Below are 15580 nucleotides of genomic sequence, written 5' to 3'. Positions count from 1 at the left end.
GAGAGAGAAAGAGAGAGAAACGAGGCGATAGCACGGCGAGGAAAAAGGAACGACCACGGACCCACGGGAAGAGAAGGCTGGAACGAGGGAGGAGATGGCGAGGGCGGAAGAGGAGAAAGGGAGGTAAGGGTAGAAGAAGGAGCAAGGCCGATCCTGACTACCTAGAAACGGTCTCTGCTTCCACGACGTGGCCCCCAGAAGATATATAACCGTCATATACCAGCGCGAATCGCCCTCAGGTACAGAAGCCACCGTGTTGTCCTGCCCTTTTCCTCCTTCTTCTTCTTCCTTTTCCTCGCTTCCTTAATTCTTCTTCGTCCGCTATTTCCTGCCTCGGAGGTTCACGTTTGCATTTCTATCTGTAACTAGGCCCCCGTTTTTATGGCCGCTTCGTCCGTTTACATCGTCCTCTGTCTATTAGTCATGGGACACTTACTTCGAGCTTTCGCTTTACCTTTGAATTAACGCTATTGAACTACCCCTCCAAGTATTCGCGAATACGTACGTATGCGTACATCGACGGGCTGTTTCGAGGTAAAAGCAAAGGACCATTTTTCCCCGGCCTGCCTTAGAGACAAAGGGGCGAGGAGAAATCGCGCTCTTTCAATCGTCTGCTGTTGCTGCTGGTAATTGAACGCTTTTGAGAGAACGGTTTTTGCGATCGCGACACGCTCGCATGGCTCGCGAAACGCGCCCGCACTCGCTGCCACCGGATCCGGGAAACGGAAGTGGGAACACCTGATCCGAAAGGGGTGGCCGCCATTTCGTAAAGGGGCCGATTTCGAGCAGCCGGTTGATTGCACTTTTTATATCTACCTACGCTTTCCTTTAACCCACCTCACAAAAAGTTTCAATTTTCTAATTTCATCTGACCGAACCCTTTCGATGTTCAGAAAATCTCTTTCTCTCGAGAAATAAGATAAAAAAAGAAGAAAGGAATTTTCGGATGACCGGTGCTCCTGGAGGATAATCGACGATCGGTGCCGTCCAATTAACATGGGACCCCCAAGCGTACCAACGACAGAGCCCTAAGCAATCTCGCAGTCTCGGACGTCGGGTTAAAAGCTTGACAAATCGTGGGGACGCTTTTCACCGCGCTGACATCCGGACCAGCTTGCTTTTGTACCTGCGATCGCCACCTGAAAGTCCTTCGAGCGATGAAAAAAGGGGGCCGGAAAATGGCCACGCTCGTCCTTTCGACCGATCGCTTCTTGCGACTAACAACAACAACGATAACAATGCACCATGACACGGACCAGGGAAAGAGGAGCGTAGTACCGTCTTTGAAGGAACGATAGGATTAAGCGGCGAAAACTCGACTTTCCAGCGAGTCCCGGCTAAATGGCCAGGGGGGAAAAATATTTGACCCGCGATGGTAGGAGGGTTGTTTCGCGTATCTACCACTCTGTTATCCAACCACGATGAAAGCAACTGCATAGAACGAATCGAATCGTTGCAGCGTTCAGCGCCGCTTGCCTGTTGCTCTTATTAAATCGTTATTACATCGCGCTGAAACGTTATTGTCCATGTGAGTCCCGATTACTTCGGGGCGTTGTACAACCAAGCTTTTTTTAACCCCACAGAAATTCTAGATGATACGGAAACGAAAGGGTAATCCTGAACGATCGTAAAGTTTGAAAGTAGAAGATCAGGGAACACCTGAGGATGAGTGGTAAGAACAAAAGAAAAAAAGATCAGACGGAGAAAGGAGCAACCGTTCGCTCGACTTTACGGTCGTTCCCGTGAAATTTAAATGTACACACGGCAAAGAGGAGAGATTTCAATTAAAGCATTCGGAGGTGGTCGCGTCTCTGTGTTTAGAGAGCGAGGCGAGGGTGAGAAACGAGCACTTAAATCGTCGTGGACTTTAAATACAATTGTCGAGTGAATTGGTCGGAATAGAAGGAGAGACGGGGACGGTGGTGGAGGAACGATTTTTGCGGCAGAAGACCGATAAGTTTCCCTCGTGACCTACCACGATAATAATACCGTTCTCTGCTTTAAGCTTCCTTTTGAATAACCTGTAGGTCACCGTATAAAAAGGAAACTTGTTGCGTTTACTGATTGTATACGTACACAGAGAGAGAAAGAGAGACGGAGAAAGAGAAAGAGACGTAGAGATACGTGTATATACGTATACACGGTGGGAATCGTACGATTCGTGTACGCAGGCGTTGAAGATGAAACCGTTTAGGGGTGGTTTCTCGTAAAAACAAGATTAACCCGAGTCGTTCTTCGAAACTTTCATTTTTAACGCAAACAAGTTTTGAACGTTCGACGAACGAGAAATTTGAATCGTTTCAAGAGAGTATAGGTGTGATTACGCGTATACCTCGTTAGGAAGGGGTTGCGCGCGAGATCTAATTAAAATTACTTGGCGATAGTTGGCCGCGATAACATCGGTCTATTTAGCGAGCAACGAGTTAACTCGATAATTTGTGTTTTCGGTTGAGTGGCGATCGTTAAAGCATCTGGTTTTGGAACTGTTTCGACGATGAATGGAATTGAGCTGGAGCAGACTGAATCTCAATGTAGCTATCGTCTCGCACTTGTTGCAACGCGTCACACCCCAAGCAGAAAGATAGGATCGACCCACTTCTATAACTCGGCTTTCTGATATACGACTGTACAGCCACGCTCCAAACATCCGTAAGGGATTTATGATAAAAGGGGATGGAAAGAGGCTGCCATTCTGTCGCTATTAAACCACGTTCAATCTCGAGAGTTGATAATCGTTTTCACGATTCTTTCGAAGCAATTGTCGAAAATTTCACGAAGCACTTTAAATGCTGGACCAATCGTTATTTCTAACGTTCGAAGGCTTCGTTTAATGTACGTTGGAAAATTATCAATTCTGATCAAAATATCTACGTCCTTTTCTTATCAGAGATAAATTTTCCTCTGGCAGGAAATCGATCAACGGGGAAAACGTATTCGACCATCGTCCAGGTAAAAAGAGAGAAATACACCGGGGAAAGGTTTTGGCCTGGTATCGTTTCAGCTGGCGCGACGATACGCGTTGTGTACGTATGCTTGATAGCCGCGTAAATTGCAGTCGCGTATCGTGCTCTGCTACTACGTTCGTTCGACGCTCTACTTTACGCTCGACGAGCTAACAGAAATCGATTTCTCGCCCACGAAAGCTATCCTCGAGATAGAACAAGTCCGAAAAGTCGTGTATCGTCAGGAACGTCCGTTGGTCTTACAATTTTCCCTCTCGCCCACGAGCTTTCCTATTTCTTTCGATTTTCCTCTCCTCTCGTAACTCCTCCTCTCTCACCTCTTCGCAATTATCCTCACCTATCTTTCTACCTATTCTTCCGAGAACGTATCGCCTTCGCGCGTCGTATATTTCACGGGGTGATTCATTATATTTTTGAAGAATTCCAAGCCTATAGCTGTGGTGTGTGTGTCACGGTTCGGTTTTAGGGTTCGTCTTATCGATCTGTGGGTCGGTTTAGCCGATGGATACATAGAAGGAGGGAAGGGCTAGGAGTCGGATGGTGAGCGGGTCGCGATCCTTTTCGCGCGGCCTGTTTTTCTTCGAGAACAAAACGGAGAGGATGGAGGGTAGGACGGTGGGTAGGTCGATTGGTTGGTCCGGCAGTGTTGCGTCGATCGGTCGTGTCGGATAGATAGGTAGGTAGATGGGTAGGTAGGTAGGTAGGTAGGTAGGTAGGTATCCCGGTTTCTCCGTCGCGCGAGTTAACTCGTCGGGTCGTTGGAGGCCCGCGGTCGGTCGGTCGTGGCGTGGCATAGCGTGGCGTGCAGCTATGTATTTACACCAGGGTAGCTTCTCCTCTCCTCCGCTCTTCACCTCTTTCGTTGCGCTCTGCCCTGCCGTCGCCGCCGCCGCCGCCACTGCTATCTAGTACATAGGGCCGAAGTAGTCGCGGGTTCTCCGCTGGCTGCCCTTCCAACGCCTGGCTCGCTCTGTCTCTCCCTGGTCGTTCTCCTTTTCTCGTAGGGTGTGTAGGGTGGCTGGCAGAGAGAAGCGGATGGGAGCGGTGCGGCGAAGAGGAGAGGAGAGGAGAGGAGAGGAGAGGAGAGGAAAGGAAAGGCAAGGCAAGGGTGCGCGGGGATATCGGGAGAGAGGAAGGCGAGCGTAGCAGCGCGGCGAGGCGAGGCGAGGGTTAGGAGACAGCTGCAGGCCATGCGAGGGTCCGTCGACCAGGCCTGGCCGTTTACCGCGGAATACACAGCGGAGCGAGAGAAAGCGTTGGTTAAAATGGGACAGGTAGATCGTTGGGCGAAACGAGGGAGAGCGAGACGACCTACTTCGACGTTCCCCGCGACCCGATGCCCCCTGTTACGCCCCTCTAACCCCCTCGTCGATGCTTCTCTTTTCTCTACCGTCTCTCTCGTTCGCCGCGTTTCTCTCGCCACGATCCCTCGAGCGACCCTCGCCGCACGCGTATACCGCGCCGCGCCGTACTCTCTCGCTCCCTTCGTCACCGACCGCATCACCCGCCCTCACCCTTCTCGCCTCCCTCTATATCTCCCTCTCTCTCCTACACCTCTCGACCCGCACAGTTTCAATCTCATCCTGTCTTCCTCGCACTCCCTCCGCCAGCTTTCCATCTATCCCTGTCTCGCGCCTCATCCCTCTCTTCACCCCAGGATACCTCCGCCATCCGGCGACGGACCCGAACCCTTGGCGCCCCTTTGCTCTTAGCCGCGGATGCGAAAGCCGCGGTGTATATACGGCAGCGAACCAACGAACGAACGAACGAACGAACGACCGGTCGAGCTATAGCGAGGTACGTAGCTTCAAACAGCTACGGCCAAGTTCCCGTAACTCGCGCTCCGGTAAATTTCCACGGAGACCCTCCTCTCTTGCTCCTTTCCACCTTTGCTCGCGCTATCTTTCTCCTTACCCTGCTTCGCGTCCGTTCTCCCATCAGCCTGTTCCTCTTTTATACGAACACCACCCGGTGAAACCACCACCGGCAACGATCTTCGCGTTTTCCCTCTCTGCACCTTCTTCTTCCTCTTTTCCCTTTTTACTTTTTTTTTTTCTACCTCCTTGTTCGAACGACGCTCGCACGACCACCCCTTTACGTCGTAGCGCTTTCTTCCTCCGTTCGCAACGTCGTCGACCAGCCGCTACCAGGATTTCCACTTGGCTGGCGATTACGTGGGTGTCCAGGTAGGTGTGAGATCGCAGAGATACGCGAGAGCTGTGTAGTAGGTGCAGGCACGAGGTAACAACCGCGTGGGCGTTCGATATCGCGGGGGTGGGCCCGGTATCGATTTTCCGTTTTTAACGAACGAAAATTTCGAAAGCCATCGGACGCGACGCAAGAGAAAAAGGGGTTCGTCGCGTTTACCAGTTGAAATAACGACAAAGAAAAGGCCATCGTATCCCCGTGAGAGAATTTCACGGGAAACACGAATCCGCTAATTCTCCGGCAAATAACGGGCCCTTGGTTGCTCGGCCACCTTTCGAATGACCGGCTGTTGCAACAGGGTTGCACGATGTATCTTTCATGTTAGCCGGGGAACAGAGTTTTGCCGGAGTGAAACCGATTCAAAAGTTTTCAAGAACAGCAAACAAAGTTTGCGAAAGTATGCGGACCGGCCCGCGATACACAGGAAGAGGGTGAACGAAAGAGAAACAGAGAACGTTCGGGGATTATACTTTGCCGTCCAATTGAGGGAATCCGCTCGTAATTATGCGCGCCATCCCTTCTTGCAATTAATTCCATTTTCACTGCTCGAAAGTGGCTGTCGGTTAAGAATTTTTGCAAGGTTTTTCAAGAAAATATCGCAAAAGATTCGATCGAGTCGTAAACACGTGCAGAGGACCGAGGGAAAAATAACAACAAACGTATAGAAGGGTGATAAGCATAGAAGAGAAAGGGATAGACAGGGAGGGTAGAGATTGTTCGAAGCGGGGGTAGATAGAGAAAGCGAGCAGAAACGAATGCGATGGAAAATCCACGTGGAGCAACGAGAGGAAGGGAGTGCGAGAGAGTCGGCAGACGAAAGAGAGACATCGGGAGATACATTTATGAATTGCCCCATTCACGGAATGCGAATTCTCGCTTGGCAAACTTTAGGGGTCAACGGGTCGGGAACTGTTAGGTAGTTCTCCCATTGCTCTCGTACATGCGCTCTCCCTTCATCTTTTCATCTCTCTCGCTCTCTCTCTTTCCCTCTTTTCATCTCCGTTTCTCCATCGCGATACGAAATATCTCGTCGATATATCGGTACGCTCTTTCGAAACTTCCACCCACACCCCGCGTGTTGCATTAACCCCGAGCATTAAGAAAGTCGAGGCGAAACTTTCGTTTCACCTTCGGAATCTAATCGTTTCGCGTTCGCTGCACTCGTCGGGATGACCGTCGGCCGCGTGGGAGGGTAGAAGTTTATCAGGGAAGATCTTTCACGGTTGCAAACGACGATAGGGAGGATCGTAGTGGGGATAATCGTGGTTCAGAAGTGGCTGACTGTCGACCAGGCGAACAGAGAAGGGAGAACGGCAGGCATTATTCACTTTGCGGGAGTCGCTTCCACCGCGGCTGTAATAATTTTCTTTTTTTTTATGAATGAACTTCACTCTCGCTCTCTTTCGCCTTGGTGCTCTCGGCAACGACTGTACGCGACACCCGGCACATTCGTCTTCGTCAAAGCTGGGGGTAGCGATGGGCTATGAAACGGTTCGAACATAAACTTTCCGAGTGCTACTCTGAGTTGTCCATCCTGGCGAAAAAAGTTGATAACAACTCGATCTACCACTCGAAGTTGGGTAAACTATAAGCGAGCCCGGTCGCTAATTGCGTATTAACGACGCGTCCACCTAATTGCAATTCCCGACGATTAGCGTATCGTTAACGTCCAGACAATAATTTCGCTGCTCCTTACGCACCCCACCGCTGACCGTATTAACGTTACGACACAAAGACCGTCTATAAAGTCGATAAAGGTTCGGTCATGCGACGTTACGACTCTTAAAAGTTGAAGAGGCGAATAAAGCGTACGAAACGAGCGGTATACGATCGACAACGCATTTCCTGATTTTCTCATCCTGACGTTTATATCCTGGCGGTCTTTTGTTTGCGCGCCACTGACGATCGCCGATAATATAACTTCGGGACACCTGTGACTGTACCTTTCTCCGGGTAAAACCGTGTATTGTAATTTCTTCTACGTTTTTCTTTTTTTCGGAAACGACTTGGCCCAGGTCAAAACTGGCCTCTTTTATTTGTCTCGTCAGGTCTAGTCCCGAGTTCGACAACAAGTTAATCCGCGCCTCGGCTACGCGCTCGTAAAAGCGAGACAAAGAGGACGTACCGGCTCGAGGAGAATGATTTAAGAGCGCTATGGAATTATTAATTACACCCCATGGCTGGCTGTGGAATACGTACATATTTGCAGAGTCTTTTACGCTTCTTTTCACGGTATTCGGTGCAATTTTAGAAAAAGAAAGGAAATTTTGAATCATCGAGTTACGAAATAAGGAATTAGTCAGCAAATTTCATTTCGCGATCAATAAAACGAAGAATGACACACGAAATCGGTTTTCCCATAGACAAATTATTTTTAACCCTTTGAGGAACAGTGATTTTTGTTTTTAGTTTTTTCTTTAATTCAGAATTAATTTGCAGATTTTTTCAACGTGAGAGTAATTTTGCAGTTCTGACGTCAGAATAATTTGTTCGTAAGAAAAATGTGCCCCTGAAAGGGTGAACGCGACTTAAGCATGGCTCGGAAGGCCGAAAGAAGCGTCGTAAATGCCGCTCGATAATAAGGTACACGGGAGGGTTCCGGTAATCCGTGTTCGGATAAACCGATAGTCGATTCCCGTCTACTTAATCCCGCGGCCGTTTCCACGAAAACTGCGGCCACCAAAGGTATTCGTCATTCGTCGTCGAACGGTAAACAAGCCCTGCGCCTATTCCGAACAATCGCTAACCCTTTGCATTGTTCGATAAACCGTCCGGCAAATGCGTCGCTAATCCCCTGAGACATCGTGTAATTAGTTAGCCAGTGATTCGTCATCGATCCTAATAGCTGTTTTTCAGAATTTTGCGTTTCAAGCTGGGAATCGTTTAAATTTCCGGTCAAAAGATAAAATTGAACGGGAAATTAATCCAGGCCATTTTCTCCGCTCTCATCCGGTATATACACGCGTGTCTTTTTCGCGGAACGATCGCGACCGTTACGTTTCGAGACGGCTCGCGTCACGTAGCGTACCCATACAGTGATAGAGGGACGGCGAGTGCGTGTAAAACCTTCTCTTTCTTCGTCTGTTTCTCGCGCGAACACGGGCGCGCGCATCCTTCCGCGAAAGGCTGAGCCGCGAGGGAAGCAGGTGAAAATTAATTGTACGGGTTACCGGCTCGAGTGGCGAACGAGAACACGGTCTTGCTTCGTCTTGTCGGTGCGCGGAGCGCAAAGTGCGCCTCGCCGCGTACCAGAGAGGACGTGTCGATCGATTTTACCTCCTCCTCCACCTCTTCCCTCCTCACCACTCTTCGCCTCTCACTCTCTCTCTCTCCTTTCTCTTTCGCGCCTTCGTCCTTTCCCCCTTTGCGCGACTCTCCGTTCGTTAATCGGTCGCCGTACGTCCGACCGCGTCTCCTCTCTCGGCCACCGATATCGAGATCGATAAGGTGTATCCGGTGACGTCCGCGCCACCGCTTATCTTTTCGATCTCCTGCTGCGTTCGAAATATTTTCGTAACGCCGTTTTCTCGATAACGGTACACACAACCCGTCGTCCTTTCCTACCACCAATTTATCGATGAAAAAAAAGAAGAAAAAAAAATAATACAAGCCGGCTTTTAGATACACGTATTACCCACATACGCGCGCGTACGTGTAAGGTACAGGTGCATGAAAATTCGACGTTGTTTTTCCCCATTGCATCGGATGGGTCGAGACTTTTTCTCGTTTTGCCTTTCCCGCCAGTCTCGTCATCGACGCGCGTTCGACTTTGATCGATCCTCGCAGCCGTGAACCGATTCGGGGTACGATTATTCTCTGGAACGGGCGAAAAAATTCGCGACATTCGAGGCATTCGGTGAATCGAGGGCCAGGTAATAGGTACAACGTCATCAACGTCGCGTTGTCGTGGTCGGTTGCCGGCTAAGTGGGACTTCGAGAAGGCCAAAACTGGCGTTCGAAGCGCGAACGTGAGCGTCTATATGGAAGTACATACTTACTTATATGTGTACGACGCTCGAGGCACGGTCGTTCGGTCGCGCGCGCGATAATTATCGGCAGGGTAGGGCGACTCGTTCTCTCGTCCGCGAAAAAGAAATCGACGTAGGTGCCGGTCGAGCCGTGCGCCGCTATCCGTTCCTCGTATTTACCGCGGTAAATATGTACGCCGTGGCGGGCAAAGGTACGCGGTAAATTTATCCGCGAATTACCCGCGACGTTCCTTATTCCGCGGCTCCGTAACTTCACCGTTCGCGTACGGATTTTAGGCCGTGCTCATAAATCCGGCTCTTCCCTAGGGGCAGCGTGGCTACGGGGAGTGGCGGGGCCGGATTTAAGGGTTTTGCCAGTGGGTTCGCTCTCTTTCTCTCGCTTCTTTACCCTCGATATTTCAGAGAAAGAGGAGGGAAAAATGGGGAGGCTGAGCGAGACGGTGGCTGTGGAATCGCGGGAAATTAAACGAGCGTACGGGACACGGGCGAGAAAGAATCGTCGTCGCTCGTAAATTTTTTCGAGGCCCCGACCGGAAACTCGGACACACCGGGTTCTCGAAGCTGGCGCGCAAGCAGAGACGCGGTCGCGAAACTTTCGGACAAATTGCTTGGGTCGCGTCAGGTTTGCAAGGACGAAGAACAGGGACGGCGACGTTAGACGACGACGACGTCGACGTCGAACGTAGAACGGTTGAGAGAAGCCGAAAGGGTCGTGGACTGAAGAGGGGTTTTAGTGGATAAGGGCGTAGAGGGGTAAAGAACGAGAGAAGCGCGGTTCGACAGCACGAAGACCGAGGGTCGAAAGGAAGACGACGAAGGCAAGGCAAGGCATGGCAAGGCAAGGCAAGGGTAGGACGCGAGGGAAGGGACGATAGGTAGCGTAGAAGAGCGAGAGTATAGGCAAGAGGCGAGGTACGGAGAGTTAAAGCAAGACGAACGCGGCGCGGCATGGCATGGCAAAGTGTGGCATGGCATGGCATGGCATGGCAAGGCGAGGCGCAAGCTGGGCTGCGGAGTGGCGGAGGGCCGAGGGGAGGAAGGGAGAGAGCCGAATGGCGCGGTGCCGGCTCACGGCGAGGGGAAGTCCGGGTGGAGGGGCACAGAGGGGGAAGAGAAGACGGCGTCGCGAGTCCGCGGAAAGCCGGCGGCGACCACCGCCGCAGTTGAGCGTCGCGATTCGTCGCGAGAGCATCGTTGCTTGTCGCGCCCCGCTCGTGTAATATCGTGCACACACATCGAAACACAGTTAGCTGCGAGGCGTAGAACCGGGCGGATCGACTGATCGGCGATCAGGTTCGGCAGTCGAGGGAAGCGACGCGCGCCCCACGGCCCACGGCAGTTACGCGAAGGCAGCGACCAACGACGCGCCACACACCGGCGGTTCAGTCGAGGTCGATCCACCGTCAGGTGAGGATCGCCGGTGTCACCAACATTATTAAACGCGATTATTCCTCGCTATATCATCCTGTATTCATATATACACGCGCACGCGAACGCATTCAGTGCTTAGAGACTACGAAACCGCGCGCATTATAAACGTCGATTAAATCGGTTTCTCAGTGAGGGAAAATATCAGTGAAAAACATTGTGAGAATCGATCAGTGTCGGCGACAGACTTTTCGCGTGTCACGCTCACCACGATTTAACGAGTCGATACAAACGGAACGGTTATCGTTGTCAGAAATCAGACCGTTCGATTTTTTTCGAATTTTTCGATTTTCAAATCGATTCGCACGCTAACGATCGTCGAGGAATCGACCAAGAAGATCGGAAGAAGGACGAAGGAGTATCGAAAAAATTTCAGTGTTTTTCGCGAATTGATCCGCGACGACGCGTGTTCGCGTTTGTCCTTGACGCCCGTCCTTTCGACGAGTAGTTGCGTCGAGACGATTCTGTGTGTGCTTTTTTTTCATTCGTTCTGGCAACCGTTTCTTTCTCACTCGCTCGCACGGTGTATCTCTATCGCAACGAACACGCAGCCGTTCGTGCGAAGAAGACGGAGGACACGCGCATAATCAGCGGAGAACGAGAGCGTTACGGAACGAAGTGCGCGAATAACGCGACGGCGAAAACTGATCCGACTCGGGCTGGTGCTACTCTCTACTATACACCTCTCTCCCGATCGCTCGTGTGTGCCTAGCCCCGTCTTTGTTTCTCTCGATTCCATCTTTCTCGCCGCCGCTATTCCTCGTGGTACAGCAATAATATCGTTTCCCGCGCGGACTGCGGATTGGCTGATGTGCCCGCGAACGAAGAACAGAACGGCGAAGCAACGTGCCCCGTTTTACTCGCGCTAGCGCCGAGGACGTGGTTCCGAAGACAAGCAAGAGAGAGAGAGAGAGAGTGAAGAAGTGTGGTGAACGGAAAGAGACAGAGTGAGTCAAGTAGGGGTGGGGGAGAGCGGCAGACGAGGAGCCGAGACGAGGAGGGGAACCGCCCGACCGAGTTGTTTCATTCATAAAAAAGTTCTTTATTACTCTCTGTGAGCGCATGTGCTGTTCCATGGAGGAGGACCTCCCCCGACCGGCGTAACCACGTTTACACACGGTATTATTTACTACTGCGCGAGATACGAATCGCTGCCACACGCCGTGGCAACGGTACGGCGTACGGATCTCTCCCCGTATCGTTACCGTTCTTCTTCGAAATCGCGTTCGGAGTGTCGATCGTTTGCGATTACCATCGTATCGAAGTGAACGAGGAGGAGGAGGAGGTTCGTCGAAACGGACGACCCTCGAAGGAATCGCAGTTGAAGCTCTCTCTTTCTTTATCGAGCACGTCGCGCGTGTGTCCCCTGTCTCGCGGACGAGCAATTGGAATTCCTCGCGTGTCCACACGCAGGCCCGATATAGTCGGATGGCGCGATCTGGAACGTGAACGTCGATCGATCGCCTTCTCGCGCGTCACAAGACCGCTCGAGGCTTGCTGACGCTTCGTGACAACGGCGGACTCTTGAGAACCGAACAGAAGAACAAAGAGGGAGGCGAATTGAATTTCGAGGGAAGAAAGTTATCCGAGAAGCCATCAACCTGGATTTAAGGACGACGAATCTAGACGTTTACGTGAACGAGACCGATCGGTTATTCGACGGTCGCAATAGGACGCGGAGCAGCAGGGATCGCAAATTCACCAAAATAGATCCGACGGCGTACGACGAAGGCATCGTCGCGACGACGGAGGACAGCGGTTACGAGGATCGTTTGCGAGAAGGCAGCAAGGATAGTCGTCTCGCCGGGATGAGGGGCGAGTCGGCACGACCGGGTAAGCGACCTTTAAGGGCGCTTTCCGCTTCCGAGAAGATGGACGCGATCCAAAGGGTACACGAAGGAGAAAGCAAGGCCTCGGTCGCGAGGGACATCGGTGTACCGGAATCGACGTTACGAGGATGGTGCAAGTCCGAGCACAAAATCAGAGGAATGGCGAGGAATTCGTCGACACCGGATAGCGAAGCCCACTCACCCGCCTCGTCTTCCGGCGCGAACGTAACCGCGGGCAATTTGGCCGGCGGTTCGGCGAATCTGTCGAGCGAGGACGAGGGTCCTTGCGTGAAGAAGTCGAAAATAGATCAACAGACGTCGGTAACGAGCGCGGGCACCTCGTACGTCGCCGGTGACATTTGCACCGACGCGGACGGTAAACCCGATAACAAGCCGAAGATCGATTACGTCGGATTGATGACCAGCATGGCCGGTATGAGACCGGAAAATAGTTCGTTGCTTCTGCAACAATTGGGCCTCCTGTCCGGCGCCACTGGCACCTTGGCCAAGAATTTGTTGAGCATGACTCCGGCACTGTCGCACGGCAGCACAGTCGGTCTCGTCGAGAACGGACTTCAATACACGAAGAACAGCGCGATTAATCCGTGTTTAACGAACACGGCGAACAGTTTGAACGGTGGAAGCAACAAAAGGCACAGCATCTCGGCGATCGCACCGGCACAAATGGACTCGGTCGTCGCGAAATCATGCACGAGAAAGAGTCTGCCACCTGCCGCGGAGGCACCGTCGACACCGGTACCGGCCTCGCCGAGGAAAACGAACGAGAACAACAGTATTCGAGAACAACGGTCGAGCGGCAAACCGAAAAAGGACGGGAACGTGAGCGGTAACAAGAAAGTCGACGAGGCGTTATGGCTATGGCTGACGCAGCAGCAACAGCTGCTCGGTCAACAGTCCGCGAGTTTCAACCCGAGCATCAATCAGCAAGACGGCTCGTGGTTCTGGCAGTGGTACAAGCAGTGCAGCTTCCCGTTGATAACGCCGACGCCGCTAGCACCGAGCCCGGTCGCCAAGAAGTCGTCGCCGAGCAAAGCCCGTGCTATGCTCGACAACGTGCTTTGCAACAATAACAACGAGAACGTGAAGCGAAGCCTGAACATGGACGAGGAGTCGGCGGCAGAGGACGTCGAGTCGTCCGGGGACGTGCCAGCCAGCACCGAGGAGGCGATCGAACACGGCGAGAAGTTTTTCAAGTGGTTGGACAAATGCTCCGAGCCCGCGGTCACGAGGCTTCAAATCATACAGTTCAAATATCTGTTGGACAATCTAAAGGCGTGCAGGAAGAAGTCATCCTCTAGCTCGAAACAAAGCAGAAAGTAGGCGAACAGACAAGCTGTGATGCTAAAAATATATATCTTTAAGAAAGAGTGCGCTAGAGCGGTGGAGTACGCCGGGCTGAGACGAACAGACGATAGAGAAGATAGACGATAGATTCGGTAAGAGAGAGGTTAATTGATGAAATAGGAAAGCGTTAGGGTAGTTCGTTGATGATCTCTTTTCGTTCGAACTCTCTTTCCCCCCTTTCTTTTTTTTCCTCCCATTCCCATCGAAACGATTTGTCATTTCGTCGTGTCGTCCCCGTGATTCGCGTGTGTTCTGTGTGCGACAGAGAGGAGCCGAGTACGAACCGGACTATCTAGTTGTGTTTGTACCCTCCCGAGCTTGTTACGTTCCGTAATTTAAAAGAGAACGATGTACGATCGTGTTTCACATCCCGCTCCTCGTATTTTCTTTCATTTCATTTTCGTTTCGTATTTTGAGTTACCTACAACTACTTGGGAGTCGGGCCGAATCAAAATGGGTCGTAACGATCTTGTCTTTATCGAAACGTTGTACATAAGAGGATATACCAAATTCGTAAATGGACTGTTGTAATTATAATAAAAGTTAAGATGTTCGTAGAGAGTTATTATTATTATCGGATCATTATCATTCGTTAGCGTAAATGCGTGTGTGCGTGTGGATGAGCGCGTGCGCCTGCGGATCGGATTAGAAAGAGAAAAAAAGGAATTAGAAATTCTCGACTAGAGATAAACGATTATCGACGAAGCGATCCTGGAAAGATGCTGCGTCTGAAAAAAAAAAATAAATAAATAAAAAATCTAGATCGCGAACTGGCTTATCTCTATGGTCGGGAACGAAACGATTTTTTTCCTTCAGTTGCGCGTTTACGTTTAATTATCGCGCGAATATATTTAACGGCTTCACGATGTTCGTATTGTGGACTGCGCTTTTTTTTTTCCTCCCCAAACAGTTCTACCTCTCGTTCTGTTAGCGCGTTTATTAAAGTTAAATGTACGTGCACGCGACTCTCGCACGAAACTAAATGGTCCAAACAAAACGAAAAGAATGGAAACAAGACGATGTTTGTTATATCGATGATAAATTATATATTATATATATATGTATATTTAAGGACCTTCGTCGCTTAGCTTTACGAGAAAATAAGATGTTTGACTAACTTACCATGTCGAGTGGTTTGTCCAGTGGCTCGTACTCGATGTAGTCACTGACAAATTTTCCGCACCCCTGCCACGTGTACAGTTCCGGATATGGCAGCGTACTTCGTCTGATAGTCGTAGACACGAATTTCTGCACAAGAAAAAAAAAAACGATTTAACTATAAAGACACTTTCTATCTCGTGATTTTGTTTTTCTTACTCTTAAACAATAACTTTGCTACGCCAAGATTATTCCCCCCAAAGATTCTCTTTTGAATCTTTCAAATATTTATTTCTTTTTTTTCTTTTTTTGTTCATGTACAAATTGATCTGCCGTTTTAGATTACGAAAAGAGGTTATAACAGTCGGAAGAGCATTTATTGTATTCTTTTTTTCTTTTTATTTTATGTAATGTCGTTTGGTGAAACGAAGATTGTTCCTATCGCATTCAAACCGGGGGGAAAATAATCTTGCGGCTTAGCAAAGTGTATTTATAAAAGCTCGAATAATGAAAGAAAGAAAAAAATAACAGGAAACCAAAGTGAAGAAAGTGCTGTCGCTAGTGACAGTACGTGTAAATAAGACTGTGACCGTGCACTTGCACGCAAAGTGCATACCATGTATTGTAGAACATTGAAAGCATGTATGAATAAATGTATAGCGAAGTTTATTTTTATTATTTAGATCGTAGAGGAGATGAT

General features: G+C 50.3%; 2 protein-coding genes across 8 annotated transcripts in view; one reads left to right on the top strand and one right to left on the bottom strand.

The window, feature by feature from the left end:
- Positions 1-15580, bottom strand: part of LOC114872955 (dynein regulatory complex subunit 7) — an 80433-nt gene that overhangs the window by 62599 nt on the left and 2254 nt on the right. For all 7 annotated transcript variants that reach the window (XM_046288901.1, XM_029180727.2, XM_046288902.1 and 4 more), the window contains one exon: positions 14905-15030. In XM_046288901.1, coding sequence (XP_046144857.1) covers positions 14905-15030 — 126 coding nt within the window. The remainder of the gene's footprint in view (positions 1-14904; positions 15031-15580) is intronic.
- On the top strand, positions 10338-14341 carry LOC114872958 (protein distal antenna-like). Its single transcript, XM_029180738.2, has one exon. It carries the CDS (start codon positions 12397-12399, stop codon positions 13756-13758), a length of 1362 nt encoding a protein of 453 aa, XP_029036571.1. The 5' UTR covers positions 10338-12396; the 3' UTR covers positions 13759-14341.

Source organism: Osmia bicornis, chromosome 15 (assembly GCF_907164935.1).
Source record: "Osmia bicornis bicornis chromosome 15, iOsmBic2.1, whole genome shotgun sequence".
NCBI classification, from domain to species: domain Eukaryota; kingdom Metazoa; phylum Arthropoda; class Insecta; order Hymenoptera; family Megachilidae; genus Osmia; species Osmia bicornis.
This window is presented reverse-complemented; position numbering and strand designations above follow the sequence as displayed.